General features: G+C 40.3%; 2 protein-coding genes across 6 annotated transcripts in view; one reads left to right on the top strand and one right to left on the bottom strand.

Annotated features, from left to right (window-relative positions):
* KLHDC1 (kelch domain containing 1) overlaps positions 1 to 10,240 on the bottom strand; it is a 56,420-nt gene extending 46,180 nt beyond the window's left edge. For all 3 annotated transcript variants that reach the window (XM_049899455.1, XM_049899454.1, XM_049899456.1), the window contains exon 1: positions 10,145 to 10,240. In XM_049899455.1, the coding sequence (XP_049755412.1) occupies positions 10,145 to 10,240 (96 nt within the window). The remainder of the gene's footprint in view (positions 1 to 10,144) is intronic.
* Positions 10,241 to 10,288: 48 nt separating this feature from the next.
* Positions 10,289 to 18,068, top strand: part of POLE2 (DNA polymerase epsilon 2, accessory subunit) — a 39,139-nt gene continuing 31,359 nt past the window's right edge. For 2 of the 3 annotated variants that reach the window (XM_049899441.1, XM_049899440.1), the window contains exon 1: positions 14,332 to 14,423. In XM_049899441.1, coding sequence (XP_049755398.1) covers positions 14,356 to 14,423 — 68 coding nt within the window. In that variant the 5' untranslated portion in view covers positions 14,332 to 14,355. Of the gene's footprint in view, positions 10,371 to 14,331; positions 14,424 to 18,068 lie in introns of those variants that run through there. The other variant, XM_049899442.1, reaches the window with a different exon arrangement.

Genomic DNA, 18,068 nt, shown 5'->3' with positions numbered 1-18,068 from the left:
GGTACAACTACTTTGGAAATCTATCCGGCGTTTTCTTAAAAAGTTAGAAATAGAAGTACTATACAACCCAGAAATTCTACTCCTCGGAATAACCCTAGAGAAATAAGAGCCTTTACACGAACGGATATATGCACTCCCGTGTTTATTGCAGTAGTGTTTACAACGGCAAAAAGCTGGAAGCAATCAAGGTGTCCATCAACGGATGAATGGTTAAATAAATTATGGTATATTCACACAATGGAATACTACGTATCGATAAAGAACAGTGACGAATCTGTGAAACATTTCATAACATGGAGGAACATGGAAGACATTACGCTGAGCGAAATTAGTCAGATGCAAAAGGGCAAATACTGTATAAGACCACTATTATAAGTTCTTGAGAAATAGTATAAACTGAGAAGAACACATTCTTTTGTGGTTATGAGAGGGGGGAGGGTCATTTACTGATTAGTTAGTAGATAAGAACTACTTTAAGTGAAGGGAAGGACAATACTCAATATAGGGAAGGTCAGCTCAAATGGACTGGACCAAAAGCAAAGAAGTTTCTGGGATAAACTGAATGCTTCGAAGGTCAGCAGAGCAAGGGCGGGGGTTTTGGGACTATGGCTTAATGGGACTTCTAAGTCAATTGGCATAATAAACTCTATTATGAAAACATTCTGCATCCCACTTTGAAATGTGGCGTCTGGGGTCTTAAATGCTAACAAGCGGCCATCTAAGATGCATCAATTGGTCTCAACCCACCTGGATCAAAGGAGCACGAAGAACACCAAGGTCACATGATAACTATGAGCCCGAGACAGAAAGGGCCACATGAACTAGAGACTTACATCATCCTGAGACCAGAAGAACTAGATGGTGCCTGGCCACAACCGATGACTGCCCTGACAGGGAGCACAACAGAGAACCCCTGAGGGAGCAGGAGATCAGTGGGATGCAGACCCCAAATTCTCATAAAAAGACCAGACTTAATGGTCTGACTGAGACTAGAAGAATCCCGGCGGTCATGGTCCCCAAAAACTTCTGTTGGCCCAGGACAGGAACCATTCCCGAAGACAACTCATCAGACATGGAAGGGACTGGACAATGTGTTGGAGAGAGATGCTGATGAAGAGTGAGCTACCTGTATCAGGTGGACACTTGAGACTGTACTGGCATCTCCTGTCTGGAGGGGAGATGGGAGGGTAGAGAGGGTTAGAAACTGGCAAAAGGGTCACGAAAGGGGAGACTGGAAGAAGGGAGCGGGCTGACTCACTGGGGGGAGAGTAAATGGGAGTATGTAGTAAGGTGTATATAACCTTATATGTGACAGACTGACTTGATTTGTAAACTTTCACTTAAAGCACAATGAAAATTATTTAAAAAAAAAAAAAACAGAGAAAAGACAGACTACCTTTGACCTAATGGCAGTTAAGATTAATGGTTGAATTTTCATTAGCAACATCAGAAGACAGAATAATAGCCAATGTGCTTAAAGAAAATAATTGCCAACCTAAAATTCTATACCCAGTGAAAGTATCTCTTAAGAACCAAAAGTGCAGCCATTGCAGAACACAGTGTGCCAGTTCCTCAAAAATTTAAACATAGAATTACCATATAAATCAGCAATTCCACTTCCAGCTATATACCCAAAAGAACTGAAAGCAGGAATGCAAACAGATATTTGTACACCAATGTTCACTGCAGCACTATTCACAATAGCTAAAAAGTGGAAACAGCCTATATGTCCATCGATAAATGAATGGAAAAACAAAATATGGTACATATACACAATGGAATATTACTCGGCCAAAAAGAGAAATGAAGTCCTGATACATGCTACAACATGGATGAACCTTGAAACGTTACACTGAGTGAAATTCAGTCAGTCACAAAAGGACAAATATTGCATGATCTCACTTTATAAAATATCTAGAACAGGCAAGTGTACAGAGACCAAAGTTTATTATTGGTTACCTGAGACAAGTGAAAGGGAAGGGAAAAGGCTGGACTCAATCTACTACAATCTAGATTAGATAGAGAACACTATGAAGTCCTTAAGGAGCCCTGGTGGCACAGTGGTTAAGCACTCAGCTGCTAACCAAAAGGCTGGCAGTTGGAAATCACCAGCTGCTCTGCAGGACAAAGATGTGACAGTCTGCTTCTGTAAAAGATTTACAGCTTTGGAAACCCTATGGGGCAGTTCTACTCTGTCCTACAGGGTCACTATGAGTTGGAATCGACTCAACAGCAGTGGGTTTCTTTCTGATGGAGTCCTTCGGTGGTGCAAGGAGTCAGCATGCTTGGCTGCTAACCGAAAAGTTGGTGGTTCGAGTCTAACCAGAGGTGTCTTAGAAAGGCCTGGTGATCTACTTCCGAAAAAATCAGCCGTTGAAAACCCTACAGAGCACAGTTTTACTATGACACACGTGGAGCTGCTATGAGTCACAATCAACTTGATGGCAACTAGTAGTGGTGGTGGGTGACCAATTTAAGGTTATGCCAGTAAGTCTGAAAACGTAGGTGAAACAGGTAAGACTCATAGGGGAGAAAACTTCTCAAGCCTGACTCAAAAAGAAAAAGAAAAAAAACCGGAAAATCTGAACAATCCTAGAAATTTAAATTAAATTGCATCAGAGATTAAAAACCTCCCCTACAAAGTAAATACCACGCCCAGATGGCTTCACAGGTGAGTTCTACCAAACATTCAAAGAACAAATGATTCTATCTCACAAAAACTATTTCAGAAAACAAAAGACAGAATCTGACAAAGACAATACAAGAAAGGAAAAGTACCGGCCAATTCACTTATGAACACAGATGTAAAAATTCTAAAAAATAATTAGCAAACACAATCCAGCAATGCATAAAAAAGATAACACATCACACTAAATTGTGTTTAATCCAAGGAATACAACTGTGGTTTAATATTACAGAAGTCATTAGTATAAGAGATAAAAGAGCAAAACAAAATATGATTATCTCAGCGTGATGCGGAAAAACCACTCTCTAAAATTCAACATCCATTCAACATCTATTCATTGAAGAATGAATAAAAGGGGGATTTGTAAATTTGATAAAGGCCAATAAATTAAAAAAAAAACAAACATAAAACTTAGTGGTTAAATGCTGAAAACAATCCCCCTAAGATCAGAAACATGGCAAAGATGGCTTCTACTTAACATTGTAAGCAGGTCCTAACCAGTGCAGTAAAGAAAAAGAAATAAAAAGGAACAAAGGCAAGAATGGAAGAACAAAGCTGTCGTTATTTACAGGTTATAAGACTATTTACACACAAAGCAAAAAAAATTAACAGATGAATTGTGAGAATTAATGAAAATTGAGAAAGCTTGCCAGAATAAAAATATTCCAAAGTGAGTTTTATTTCAAAACACCAGCAATGATCAGAAAATTTACTTAGAAAAAGAAAATATTAACAATAAAAATAGCTAAGAATAAACCTAAAAAAAAAAATTTTTTTTTTTTTAAGAATAAACCTAACAAAGGATGTACGAGATCTCTATGAACACAACTATAAGACTTTATCAAAAGACATTAAAAAGTCCTGAATAAATGGAGGTATACACCACATAGATGAGAAGCTCAATTTCATAACATGTCAATCCCCCCTCAAGAGATCTAAAGATTGAATACAGTAATAAATAAAATCTCATTCAGGTATTTTTGTGGAATTTGACAACCTGATTCAAAATTTGTACAAAAGAATGAAAAGCCTAAAATAACCAAAACATCCCTGAAAGTCCCTGGGGTTGGGGCTTTCACTACCTAGCATTTAGACCGCTAATGAAGCTACTATAGTTTAGACAGTATGGTTCTGGTACAAGAACAAACAGAGAGACCAATAGAACAGAATAAAGAACCTAGAAACAGACCACATATATATGAAAAGTTGATTTATGACAGATTGAGTTTGCAGATTAACAGGGAAAGAGGGAACTATTTAATACATGACACAAGGACAAATGGTTATTCATATGGAAAATATAATGAAATTAGATCCCTACCTTAAACCAAACAAAAAAATCCAGGTAAATGAAGGACTTGAAAATGGAAGGCAAAACTGAAATATGTGTAGAAGACAATATAGGAGATTCTATGATCTCCACAAAAGAGTTTTTAAACAAGATGCAGAAAAAACAACACATTAAGGAAAAGAATGGTAAGTTTAACTACATTAAAATTAAGAACTTCTGTTCAACAAAGGGCAATCATGAAGATACTGCAAAGATAAACTATAAACTAAACACATATAACTACAGAAGGATTTTTATCTAAAATATATTTAAAAAATTCCTACAAATCAATGAGAAACACAACTCTATAGAAAAATGAGTAAAAGACATAAATCAGTATTTTCAAAGAAAAGAAAACACAAATAGTCTGTAAATTTATGAAAAAACACTCAACTTTATTGGTAATCAGGGAAATGCAAACAAAAGCCACAATGAAATATCATGTTACACTCATTGGATTGGCAAAAAATTTAAGGCCAGATGGTACCAAAGGTTGGAGATGTGGAGCAATGAGGATGCTGGTCAGAGTGTATATTGATACAAATATTTTGACAACAGTCTGACATTTCCAAATAAATGTGAGGATGTGCATACCAGGTGACCCAGCATTCCATTCCTTCATATATGCCCTAGAGAAATTCTTGTGTATGTACAATAAAAGACATGTATAAGAATGCTCATTGCAGCATTGCTTATAATAGCAAAAATAATAACATTCAAATATTCATCAACAGTGAAACTGATAAGCTGCATTTAATTCACCCAACAGAATATACAAGACACACATCAGATAAATGAATCCAGGCATAATTCTCAAAATATTTAACAACTGGACAGCATAGGCACTGGCCAATCAGAATGGACGCCAAGTAAAAACTGGTATAACCATGAAAGTGTGCACTAGCTGAATACAAGCAATGCATGAATCTAGAAGACATGTTGACCAAAAGAATTAAGCCACACGCATACAAACAAATAAATGTACTATGATTCTAAAACCAAAAAAAAAAAGGAAAACCCAAACCCGTTGCTATTGAGTCGATTCCGACCCTACAGGACAGAGTAGAACTGCCCCTAGGGTTTCCAAGAAGCGGCTGGTGGGTTTAACTGCTGACCTTTTGGTTAGCAGCCGAGCTCTTAACGACTGCACTATCAGGGTTCCATGATTCCAAAACTAAGTAATATATTGTTTAGAGACCTATATACATGTAAGCGTGATTAACAAGATGTCCAAGATAGTGGCAATGTGCGTGTTGGGGGGAAGATGTAATCAGTAAAGTACAGGAAGTACTAAAGTACTGGGTATAGCCAATTTTCTAATCTGGGAGGCAAACGGGTGTTCACCTTTAAACTATACCTGTTTCACACATTCTTTTGTACCTGTATTCAAATTTAAAAATGAAAAAAACACAATTTTAAGTAGCTCACAGAATCATCAGAGGGACTGGAGAAACAGCCTCTGATCTATCTAACAAGCAGCAAGTTCGGAAATGACAACATAGAATGGGTCAGGTTTGGGTGAGGTAACTGCTATAGTCACTAGTGAGCGCCACACTGCAGTGAGTACCATTGCCTACAAGGAGCTTGATTTTCCTAAAGTCTACTGCAGGCTGAGGAAGAAACCTCTGCAAGTCCTGATTTTTTACATCTTTACTCCTGAGTCCAAATCCAGCATGGATTCATCTCATCCAGAGTCCAGGCCACTTGCCTACGACTTATCAGCAAGTGAGGCTGGAAAAGTGAGTACCTGACATTCAGGTTCTTTTTATTGAGCACCTACTATGAGCTATATAAATTCCCTTGGAGGCACAAGCAGTTTGCGCTCAACTACTTACCAAAAGGTTGGTTTGAATCCACCCAGCAGCACCATGGAAGAAAGGCCTGGCAATCTACTTCTAGTAAGATTACAGCCACTGAAACCCTATAGAGCACAGTTCTACTCTGAAACACATGGAGTGGCCATGAGTCAGAATCAACTTAATTGTTTTTGTTGTTGTTTACTATGAGCTATACCCAGTTCTAGACCCTGGGGATGTAACAAGCAACAATAACAAAGAACAAAATCCCTGTTTTATGAAGCCCTGCTGGCATAGTGGTTAAGTGCTATGATTTGCTAACCAAAAGGTCGGCAGTTCAAATCCTCCAGGCGCTCCGCAGAAACTCTATGGGGCAGTTCCACTCTGTCCTATAAGGTCGCTATGAGTCAGAATTGACTTGAGGGCAATAGGTTTGTTTGTTTTGGTATATTCCTTTTTTTATGTGGGTGGGTGGGAAGGGGATAGTCAAGACAATTAAAATAAGTACCCCCAACAAGACTCACTCAGTGGGGAATCCTACAAAAAGAGGAATGAAGTTCAGATTCTGGGCATTTAAGAAGAATTAGTGTCTTCCGCAAGATACAGATGGTATACGTGACTGTACGTGACTATCCCGTGAATATAAAGGTTGTGGTTCAAACTCACCTTGTGGTGCTGCAAAAGAAAGACATAGCGATTTGCTTCTGTGAAGACTGTTGTTGTCAGGTGCCATCAAGTGGATTTCCACTCATAGAAACCCCATGTGAGAGTATAAACGCCCATAGGGTTTCTTTTTCTAGGTATTCTTTACTGGAGCAGATCACCAGGTCTTTCTCCCAAAGGGCCACTGGGTGGCTTTAAACCACCAACCTTTTGGTCAGCAGCCGAGCACTTAACAATTGCCCCCCCCAGCCAAGAAAATCCTATGGGGTAGTTCTTTCTACTCTATAACAAATGCAGTGGCCATGACTCTGAACTGATTTCAAAGCAACAGTTTGGGTTTATTTTTGGTTTATTAGGCTAAGGGGAGTAATAAATATTAGGCTTTTCATACATATTGCTACTTTTCCCCTCAAAAAGTTACACCAATTTGTACATGAGTAACTGATTTCCCCAAGCTCTTGCCCAAAATTCTTTGTAATCTGTGCAAATTTGAGGAAAATGCCATTGTTGCTTTAAATTGGATTTACATGATTTGTATTATATTTGTATTTCTTACTTTGTAAATTGTGGATATCCACTGCTTTTTTTCAGTGGGAATACAGGTAGTCCCTGCCTTATGACATGTTCTAGTTATGACAAACTGTACTTACCACCAGTCTCTTTTTTTTTTGGTACATCTTATCATTAGTAATATGTACTACTTTTTTTTTTTTTTTTTTACTACGTACAATGTCATAGCACATAATTTGCTGATGTTATCGTTCTCAGACGTTCACTCACAGATGTTTAATGTTATTATTTATAAACATACTACAAATAAAAAGCAATAATAATGAAAACTTGGAAAAATGAAGTGTTCTACTTACATCAGAATTGACCTACAATGGTGCTGTTGAAACAGGATTCCATCACAAGTCGGGAACTACCTGTGTTAATCTTTAGTTTTTATAGGAACTTTGTCTATCATATATGTTTCAAATATTTTTCCTAGTTTGTCCTTTGCCTTTCCATTTTATTCACTGTGTTTAAAAATCAAAGTTTTAGTTTTTTTTAAAAAGTTTGATTTGCCAATCTTTTTAGTTTTTCCCAACTTCGTTTTTCTTTCCCCAAGATTTTACAATAGTCGCTTATATATGTTTCTGGTTGTTTAGCTTAATTTTTCTACATTTAACACTTCAATTCTAAGGCTCTAATATCATTTCCCTCCAACTATGCTTGACTCTGTAATTTCTCTCCTAAGCCACTGTGCCATCTCTACTTGCATCAGGATCACTGATTTAATTACTACAGTGTTGTGGTATGTTTTATTATCTGGCACTGTACGCTTGTTTCCCAACCTCATTCTTTTCAATTGATCCTCCTTCCCTTTAAGTCCATATCCTAACAGACACATGTACTTAAGCATACTTATACAGATATTTTCTACAAGAAGACATGTGCATGGAACCTACATTCGAGGATCATCTGATGATTATTAACTACTAGAATACCTCCAGATTCCAGGGCCTTTCAGGTATCTTCTGTTAAGAAGGATCTGAATAAGACAATTGTTGGAAGGATTCTATTTTTTCTTTCCTCAGGATATACCATGTCTTCTTTTTTGCTTCCTACTCTCCCCTTCCTTCCACTTATGTCTTAGGCATTGTTTAACTGCTGATGATTCCTAGAATGAAAGGTAGCAGACTCAGGATCTGGAGTTCGTGACTGGTGCAGATAATTAACGCACCAGATGCTAACTGAAAGGTTAGTGGTTTGAGTTCACTCAGAGGTACCTCAGAAGAAAGGCCTGGCAATCTACTTTCAAAACAACAGCCATTGAAAACCCTGTGAAGCACAGTTCTCTTCTGACACATGTGGGGCATGGGGTTGCCATGAATCAGAATCAACTTCACCACAACTGGTTAGACTCGGGATCTAAACCTGTGTTGAGCTTTCCTGGGTGGTTTTTGCAGCACCATCACTCACTAGATCAACAAGCAGTAGAGAAAGAAGTATTTCTATTCAATGACTGCCACCTGAAAAACTGGAATCGTATCAATTACACAATTTTCAAGATTAAAATGAGATGTAAAACTTTCATTCCATTTATGGGCCCAAAAGAAATTATGCTATGTCACCAGGTATGAGATATTACAGATTACTACTTTAAGTGAAATTTTTTTTTCTTCATGTAACTTTTACAATCTCAAGAATCAATACAACAGATGAAGTTTGACACCTTTATATCTTTAAGTGGCAGAGCTCAAAAACAAAATATTTCTTCTGCACACAACCATCATGTCTAGCCTTCTTCGTCAAGACCAAATAAATGGTGGACATATCAAACATTACAAAAGTGTAATCACCTAATATATATTAGCTCATCATAGAAAGAAATAAGCCTATGAAAATCCTGTATACCTAGACTGTAATCTGCTGCCCTGGAGGTCAAATGGCCATTATTTACTCTCATTAACTCAGCGTCCTTATTTATAAAAACTGGGGTAATACCTACTTTACAGGGTTATTGTAAGGATTATACATGATAAGGAATATGAGGGCTCCTTTTTTTTTTTTTTTTTAGCACATAGGAGATAGAGTAGGCATTCAAAGGTTAGTTCTAATTTTCCCTTCCCTGGTGGCGTGGTGGTTAAAAGCTACACTAAGAACCAAGAGGTCAGCAGTTCCAATTCACCAGCCGCTCCTTGGAAACTCTATGGGGGCAGTTCTGCTCTGTCCCGTTGGGTCACTGAGTCGAACTCCACAGCAACGGGTTTGCTTTTGTTTTGTTTCTATACTGCACCAAATTAAAAAGAAGCAAACACATCACCACCACCAAAAAACCCAACTTAGATCTAAGAATTATTCAACATAAAAACATTATTCAACATAGGCAGGATGTATTTTATTTCGGTGAGTGATTCAGTCAGTACCACTATAAAACAGATTCAGTGATCTGTTTTATAGTGGTACTGAGAAAGTTCCATGAGAACTTCCAAGTGACTTTTTTTTTTTTTAAATCTATAAACTAAGGGGGTTGGCATATATTTCTGAACTACTTTCCAACTTTAGAATAGCATGATTATAAAAACAAAACACACACACACATTCAAACCTCCACTGTAATAAGAATTCTCAGCATAATACTTTTTAGCACATAGTTGCTACTATGTGTCTATATGCTTGCCCTGTGGTTCAAGAAAAAAAATTACCCATTCCTAAAGGAACGCCATTAAAAATTCCTTAGAAATATTTAAATGCTTCAGTGATTTCTACCTTTTATTTCAAACAATGCCGTGGAAATAATAAAATAATAAAGCACAGCATGCTTACTGTGCTTAAGTCTGTGCCAGTATTTAAAAGACGATAATCGCGCAATAACTGACTTTGTATCGGGCAAAGCGGGGGTTATGCGACAGCTGTGGGGGGTGGGAGGGGACGAGCCTGGGAACCTGGGTTTGAAGATTTACTAATGGAAGCAACTGCAGGACCGCATCAAGCCCTAGTACGACTGGGAGAGAGGCCGACGGCGGAGGGGCGGGACCCGAGAGGACACCGGCGCGCTCGGCCGCGCCCCGGGCCTGCCTCCGCCTCCGGGCGGTGTGGGCGGGCGCTGGCTGTCCGCTCGGGCCGGGGGGCCGGACGGGCTCCGCGCGCGAGCGTCCGGCCCGCCGCGCCTCTTCCCCTTACCACATAGCCCCCCCACACGTAGAGGAAGTTTCCGTCCACCACGGCGCAGTGGCCGCTGCGCTCCTCGGCCACGCAGAACAGCTGCGAGTCCGCCATCCTCTCCGTCACTGGGCCCAGCCGCTCGGTTTACCGCAGCCCCTTCCCCCCGAGCGGCCTCGCCTCTGGTCCCGACTCTACGCACGAACGGAACGCGTCGAGGGTCGAGATTGGTGGAAAGGCGGAAACGGTGCGTCTGCGCCACCCAGCTGCCTGCTCCTGAGCCTGAGCCTGAGCCAGGCGCAGCGCTGCCAGTTGAGGGATGCTTTGGTTCTTAGTAGTGAGGAAGGTGCCAGGCTTTCCTATAGCCCTCCTGCTCCCTGTTTCTTCTCACTTGGGATTGTGTTGTTTTAAGAAGTACAACCTAATTCTTTATCTTATTCATGGAATAAATGGACTTCTAGTTCATGCAGTTGGTGCTGCTGTGACAAAAATTAATGCTTAGTGGGCAGTGGTGGGTTTGGGTGGTTTACCTTTCTCATTTAACACTGGCAGAGATAACTACCCCTTAGAGAGAGACAGTGTGTGTGCGTGTGTGTGTAATTAGGAATTAGCTAATTTTCTAAAACCGAGGCTGAGAAACTACTGCCTGCAGGCCAAATCTGGCCCCCTGCATGTTTTTGTAGGGACCACAAGAACCGTTTTTATATTTTTAAATTCTTGAAAACGGCAAAGGAAAAATGATATTTTGTGACGTGAAAATTACACGAAGTCAAAGTTCAGCATCTATAAATAAAATTTTATTGGAACTCAGCCATGGTGATTCATTTAAGTATTGTCTGTGGATTCATTTTAGGAGCTTGGCTGCTAACCACAAGGTCAGCAGTTCAAATCCACCAGCGCTCCTTGGAAACCTTATGGGGCAGTTCTACTCTGTCCTATAGGGTCACCATGAGTCAGAATCTACTGACAGCAATTGGTTTGGTTTTGGTTTTATGGCTGCATTTACACTACAATAGAGTTGAGTAGTTGCAACAAAGGCCGTCAAGCCCACTGTGATAGTTCATGTTATGTGTCAACTTGGCTAGGCTATGATTCTCAATATTATGTAATTATCCTCCATTCTGTGATCGGACTTAATTATTCTCCATTTTGTGATATAATGTAATCATGTACAACATGTGATCTGTTGTGATCAATCAGTTGTAAGAGTTTCTGATGGAGAGAGGGAAGGATGTATCCTGTATGCAGTCTATGTCTTATTGTCCAGTCTAATCTTTGTCTGAAGAGTTGGCTTTGGGAATGGTTTTAGTTCGGGGTTAACAGAGAGTCCAGGGGCCATGTCTTTCTGGGGTTCCTCCAGTCTTGGTCAGACCATTAAGTCTGGTATTTTTACTAGAATTTGAGTTGTGTACCCCCTTTTTTCTGCTCCATCAGGGACTCTCTGTTGTGTTCCCTGTCAGGGTGGTCATTGGTGGTAGCTGGGCACCATCTAGTTCTTCTGGTCTCAGGCTGATGGAGTCTCTGGTTTATGTGGCCCTTTTTGTCTCTTGGGCTAATATTTTGCTTGTGTCTTTGGTGTTCTTCATTCTCCTTTGCTCCAGGTGGGTTGGGACTAATTGATGCATCTTAGATGGCCACTTGATAGCATTTAAGACCCTAGATGCCACTCACCAAAGTGGGATGCAGAACATCTTCTTAATAAACTTTGTTATGTCAATTTACCTAGATGTCCCCTGAAACCATGAACCACTGACCTTTTGGTTAGTAGCTAAGCACTTTAACCACTGTGCCACCAAGGCTGCTCACCTAGATGACTGTGATGGTTAAGGTTGTGTGTCAACTTGGGTGAGCCATGATTCTCAGTGGTTTGCTGCTTACTATGTAGTTTGGTAGCTATGTAATAATGTAATCACCTCCATGACAAGATCTGTTATGAGCAGCCAGTCAGTTGAAAGGAAGTTTCCTTGGGGGTGTGGCCTGCATCCAATATAGGTGGACTTTCTGGCAAAGCTCACTGGCTCTTGTCTGCTCTGGATCCTACAGCTGGCTCCTGTTCATCTGACCTCCAGTTCTTGGGAATTGAGCTAGCAGCTTACCTGCCGATCTTGGGGTTTGTCAGCCTAACTGACCTGTAAATCTTGGGTTCATCAACCCCCACAGCTACGTGAGTCAGTAGAAACCTCTGGCCTGACCCACAGATTTGGGATTTTCCAGCCTCTAGAACCACATGAGCAATTTCCTTGATATAAATCTCTCTCTATATTTATCGCTTCACTGGTTTTGCTTTTCTAGAGAACCTAGCCTAAGACAATGATTCAATAAACAAAGTGAATTTTAAGATGAGTAAAGCATAATTCTACTACAAAGGGCTGAGTTCAGTCAGAGAGAAAGATATGTAAATGAATAAGTGCAGTATAGAGTGTTAGGTTGTACAATAGAAGCATTCACAAAATAAACCAGAAAAATAGAAAGGAAAGATGTGATCTATGGGGAAGGGAGGCACAAGGAGAGATGGGAGTTTTTCTTATAAATTGACTGTAGAATGCAATCTGTAGGTGATGCTTTTGAACAATGCAAATATCCTATTCCCCAAAACACTTTCACCTAATTTTCTCACATTTTATATCTTTACTCCCATCCCCACCCGCTACCTTCCCACTCATAGGTAACCATTTACATTAGTTTCTTGTTTATCCTCCTAGTGGTTAAGCAAATATGTGTATATATTCCTTATTTTCCCTTCTTTCTTACATAAAATTCGAAACTTTTTGCAGTTTTTTTTTATCCTTACGATATATCCCACTAAAAATATGCAGAGAATTGTGTTTAAAAATCACTTGAACTAAGTATTTTCTCTGTAACTTTTTGTTACCAATTTAATATATAGTTAGGTGCATTGATTTAAGTATGTTTCAATTTTAAGTTTACCTTTCCATTTCTATTTGATTTGATTTTTGAGTATGTAAAACATAAACATGTGCAGCCACCACCCATCTCTCAGGCTTGCATGTTGCTATGATACTGAACAGGTTTTAGAAGAACTTCGAGACTAAGATGGACTAGGCAGAAAGGCCTGTAGATCTACTTCTGAAAATCAGCCATTGAAAACGCTACGAATCACAAGGGTCTGATCTGCAGCGAATCACAGAGATGATGCAGAACCAGGCGCCATTTTGTTAGGTTGTGCACGGGATCACCATGAGTTAGGGGTGCACTGGAAGGCAGGTAACAACAATATAAATGGGTCAGGAGGCAAAAGTATAAAAGGTGTCACTTCCATCCCTATCCCCTTCCCTTGTTTTTGAATGCAAAGACAAGTAAACGTGTGTGTATATACTCTTTTTTCTTCTCCTTTCCTAGTTTCCTTTTTTTTTTTTTAACAACCATATACCCTGGAAATCATTGCACATCAGTACACAGAAACTGTCCTCATGTTTTTTAAGACTGCACAACACCCCATGGTGTATTCAACTCGTTGAAGAAAGCATTTTGTAAGGGTGGCAGATTAAGAGTCCATTTGCTGGAGTCAGACTGAGTTCAAATCCTGACCCCACCACTTATTGGAAGTGTCATCTTGAGCAAGCCGTTTATGATCTTGGTGCCTCAGTTTACTCATCTGTAAAATGAGGATGTGGAAAGCACAACAGTGACCATACATAAATTTAAAGCGCTTATGACAGTGCGTGGCACACAGAAGCACTCAAAAGGAAAAATGGAATGCATGGGGAAGATAGTACCAGCCATGAATGAATGTCAGGGGAAACCGAGTGGCTACAACAGAGAGTATTACCAGGGAGTGACACGGGACTGTATGGCAGTAGAGAACAGGAATACACAGGCCCTCGTCCCCGCAGCCACCGCGTTTTCCCCAGCGACTGTCGGGGGTCCAAAAGGAAGGCATACAGCCCGACCCGGGACCCAGAAGGTCGACAGCAGCGACTAGAGGGCCGAGTTGCTCAATGCTGCATTTAGGGTATGGGACTCACATTTCCAACCAAATACCGGGAAAGGACGCTCACATGTCCCCTCTGCGCAACAAACGAATGCAGAATCATCTCCTCTTTCAACCTATAGGATCCTGAGCAGCGCCCGCCAGGTGGGAGGAGCAGCAGCGTCCGCGCAGCGGAAGCCAGCGCGGAGGGGTGGGGCTTTCTGGGGCTGGAGGTAGGGCTTTCCGGGGCGGGGCGAGTCGGGGAGGGGCGGGGCGCCGGCCGTGGCGCCAAAACGCAAACATGGCGCCGGAGCGATTGCGGAGCCGGGCACTCTCCGCCTTCAAGCTTCGTGGCTTGCTGCTTCGGGGGTGAGTCGGCCGGGTAGGCTGCGGGGCGGGAGAGAAGAGCCGGGACCGCGCTGTCGATCGGGGCAACGAGACGCGCCGCGGGGGCTCCTAGCCCGCTGAGAGGGGCTTAACCTTAAATGACAGGACCCTTGAAGAGTGTTTCATAGCGAGATCGACCTGGTAGGATGTTTTCTTAGGTTTCGCCAGTATTTGCGCGAAGTCTAAATGTTTCCCCTAGATGGGACAAGGTCTCCTCCTGCACTTGGCAATTGAGCCAGAAAAACAGTGATCTGTCTTATAGCACTATTTATTAACAGGGTTACTTGGGCACCTACCAGCCTCCCGAAGCCTTTGTCTCTGCAAAATGGGAATAACAGTGCTACATCATGGAGTTACAATGGCATCAAGTGAAAGACGTGGGAAAGCCCATATGCATGTCGATAGTTGTCAGTTTATGTTGTTGCAGAAATTGTGGGTGTCTGGCCCCCCCAGCTTTGGACCAAGCATTATTTCCTGGAATGTTAAAAAGTGGGTAGGTTTTACAATTCCCGAAGCCAATTCTTTAGACAAAGATTCAGCTGGACTATAAAACATAAAATGATACTCCTGAAGAGTGTGCTTCCTAGTTCAAGTAGATAAAAAAAAAACATGAGACTAAATGGGCAGCTCCTGTCCGGAGGCGAGATGGGAAGGCAGAAGGGGACAGGAACTGGTTGAACGGACACGGGAAATCCGGGGTGGAAAGGAGGAGTGTGCTGACACATTACTGGCACGGCAACTAGGGTCACATAACTATGTATAAACTTTTGTATGTGAAACTAACTTGAGCTGTAAACTTTCACTTAGAAGTACATTTAAAAAAAAGAGAGAGAGAAAAGCAGGTAGGCTTTAGGTACTTCTTAAGTCATCTGTTTTTTTTTTTTTTTTAGGTTTTCTTTACAACTTAGCCCTGACAGTCAGTATTTTTTTTGGAGTAATAGAAACAGTCCTTTCCAAGATTTCTTTCACTTACACATGCATGTATATTTTATATATGTTGAAATACCTGCTGGACTAGACTTTTTATGCCATTTTTTTTAATAATAATATTGTGTTTTTATAAAGTTTACACAGCAAATTAGGTTCTCTTTTAACAATTTCTAACGTATTGTTCAGGGACACTGGTTACATTTTTCGCAATGTGTCAGCAGGCTCATTTATTTCTGTTCTGGTTGTTCCATTTCCATTAATCTAGTTTCCCTGCTGCCTCTTACTTTCTCATCTTCGCTTTAGGTTAGCTATTGACTGTTTGGTCTCACATACATGGTATTTTTGAAGAAACACAGTACTCATTGATGATATTGTTTGTTCCATGAGCCAATCTGTTATTTAGCTGAAAAGTGACTGCGGAAGGGTGGTTTCGGTTCAAAGTTTAAAGGATATCTCAGGGCGATGGTCTTGGGGACTCATCCAGTCTTAACCAGTCCACTAAGTCTGGTCTTTTTTAAGATTTTGAGTTTTGTTCTATGTTTTTCTTCCATTCTATCCTGGACCATCTGTTGTGTCCCTTTTCAGAGCGGTCAGTTGTTGTATCTGGACGCCATCTAGTTCTTTTGATCTCAGGTAGACGAGGCTGTGGTTTGTGAACCACGTGTTTTGATTGCTCTTGTGTATGTAGAGGTTTTTTTTTTTTGTAATGGTGAGTTTTATGGGACTTTTGATTTTGCTTTTTTGTGAGGGTAGTGGTGAGCAAGGACAAGATTGGATATGCCTTGGGGAAAATAATAAATTTTGTTCAATTGATCCTTGACATTTTTTTTCCACTTAGAATTTGAACTAAAATTAATGCGTCATTCATTTATTAATTCAGTCAGAAATATTCAGGAATCTGTTAGATGCAAATCACTGTGCTAGGGCAAGGAGGTGGAGCTTAGGGGTACAGGTAGTTCTTTAGTTATCTATTGCTGCACAATAGATTACCCCAAAACTTAGAGCCTTAAAACAAGATACATTATCTCACAGTTTCCATAGGCTTAGCTGGGTCCTCTGCTTCAGAGTTCCTCATAAGGCTGGTATCAAAATGGGACTGCCTGTCCTCTCAAATTTCAGCTGGGCAGAATCTACTTCCAGGCTCACTGCACGGTTGGCAGGATTCCGTTCTTTGTGGGTTGTTGGACTGAGGGCCTTACTTCTTTGCTGACTGTTGACTGGAGGCTACTCTAAGTTCCTTGCCATGTGGGCCTATCCAACATGACAGCTTGCGTCATCAAAACCAGCAAGACAGAGTCTGTTAGTAAGGCAGAAGTTACCATCTTTTGAAACCTAATTAAGAAAATGACATCCTATCACTGTAAATTAGCATTAACATTTTTATTTTAAAAATTATACAGTAAAATATTCCACCACTTTTGCTGTATTTTATTGGTTAGAAGCAAGTCGCTAGATCCAGGCCACTCTCAAGAGAAGGAAATTGCACAAAGGTATGAATACCAGAAGGCATGGACCATTGGGCCCATCTCAGAAGTCTGCCTACCATGGATATCAAACAACAAATTCACAATTATTTCATTTCAGTTGTGAGAAGGGTCCCAGGAAAGATGTGCTATGAGAGTGTATAACAGACACATAACCTACTTTAGAGTCTAGGAAGGGCTGTATTGAAGAAGGGTTTGAGCTGAGTGTTAAAAGGTGAGTACGACTTAACTAGGTGAAGAGAAGAAGAGTTGAAAGAAATGGCCATATACAAACCGTGAGGCCGGAGAGCACCAGAAAGTTCACAGGCACTGGACGAGCCTAATAAGATTTGGCAAGAGTCAGATCCTGACTGGCTTTGCAGGCTTTATTCTATCCTAAGAGCTGTCCTGACATTCACCCAAAATATGTGTGATTTTGGGAACTCTATCATTGAATATTTTGGACCACTTTCAGTGTACTTAGTACTCTACCAAAGGACGACATGGTTCCAGTCCTCATGAAGCATTGTCTGTAATGAATTAGAACGATGTGGCACCCACACATGAAACAATAAACAACCCAACATATAGAACAACTAATATGGTGATTATGACAAAAATACTGACACAAAGTGTAAAGGTGTGTGCTACAGAGTGGTATGCAGTCAGCTAATGGTTTAAGTAGACAGTGTTCATTAATTCTGAACATTAAAAAAAAAAAAAAAAATTTTTTTTTTTTTTGAACATTACTGCTGTTTAAATCAGGAGTTTGTGATTTTAATATGAATGTTGCTTCTGTGATTCTTTTCTGTCCAAATTTCAAAGTTTTTCCTAGTCTAATTTTTTTCCTGATTTCACAACACACAACAGTGATGAAATCGTATTCAATTAACTGGAATTTAAGTAAATGCGTTATCAAATTAACAAATATATATTTGAGCATCCCTGGTATGTTCAGGATACGGTACCTGACATTGAGGCAGACGGGTTCCTACCCTAAATGTAAAGGAATAAATAATAAATGGCTAATGTCATGTATCAGATCTAAGGTACATACAAGCACGAGTTTAATAGTTTCGTAAGGAAAGGGAGATTGCAGCAGGGGAGACTAGTCTAGGAATGCTTCTTAGAGGAAGGGTGTGATTTGGGGCTTTAAGAATGGTTATGTTGGCAGAGGATAGAAGAATTTATTCAGAAGGTACTAAGTGGATCTTAATTTTAATGCCAGATTGTT

This window comes from Elephas maximus, chromosome 10 (assembly GCF_024166365.1).
Source record: "Elephas maximus indicus isolate mEleMax1 chromosome 10, mEleMax1 primary haplotype, whole genome shotgun sequence".
NCBI classification, from domain to species: Eukaryota; Metazoa; Chordata; class Mammalia; order Proboscidea; family Elephantidae; genus Elephas; species Elephas maximus.
Note: the sequence above shows the minus strand (reverse complement) of the source record. Positions and strands in the feature narration are given on the sequence as shown.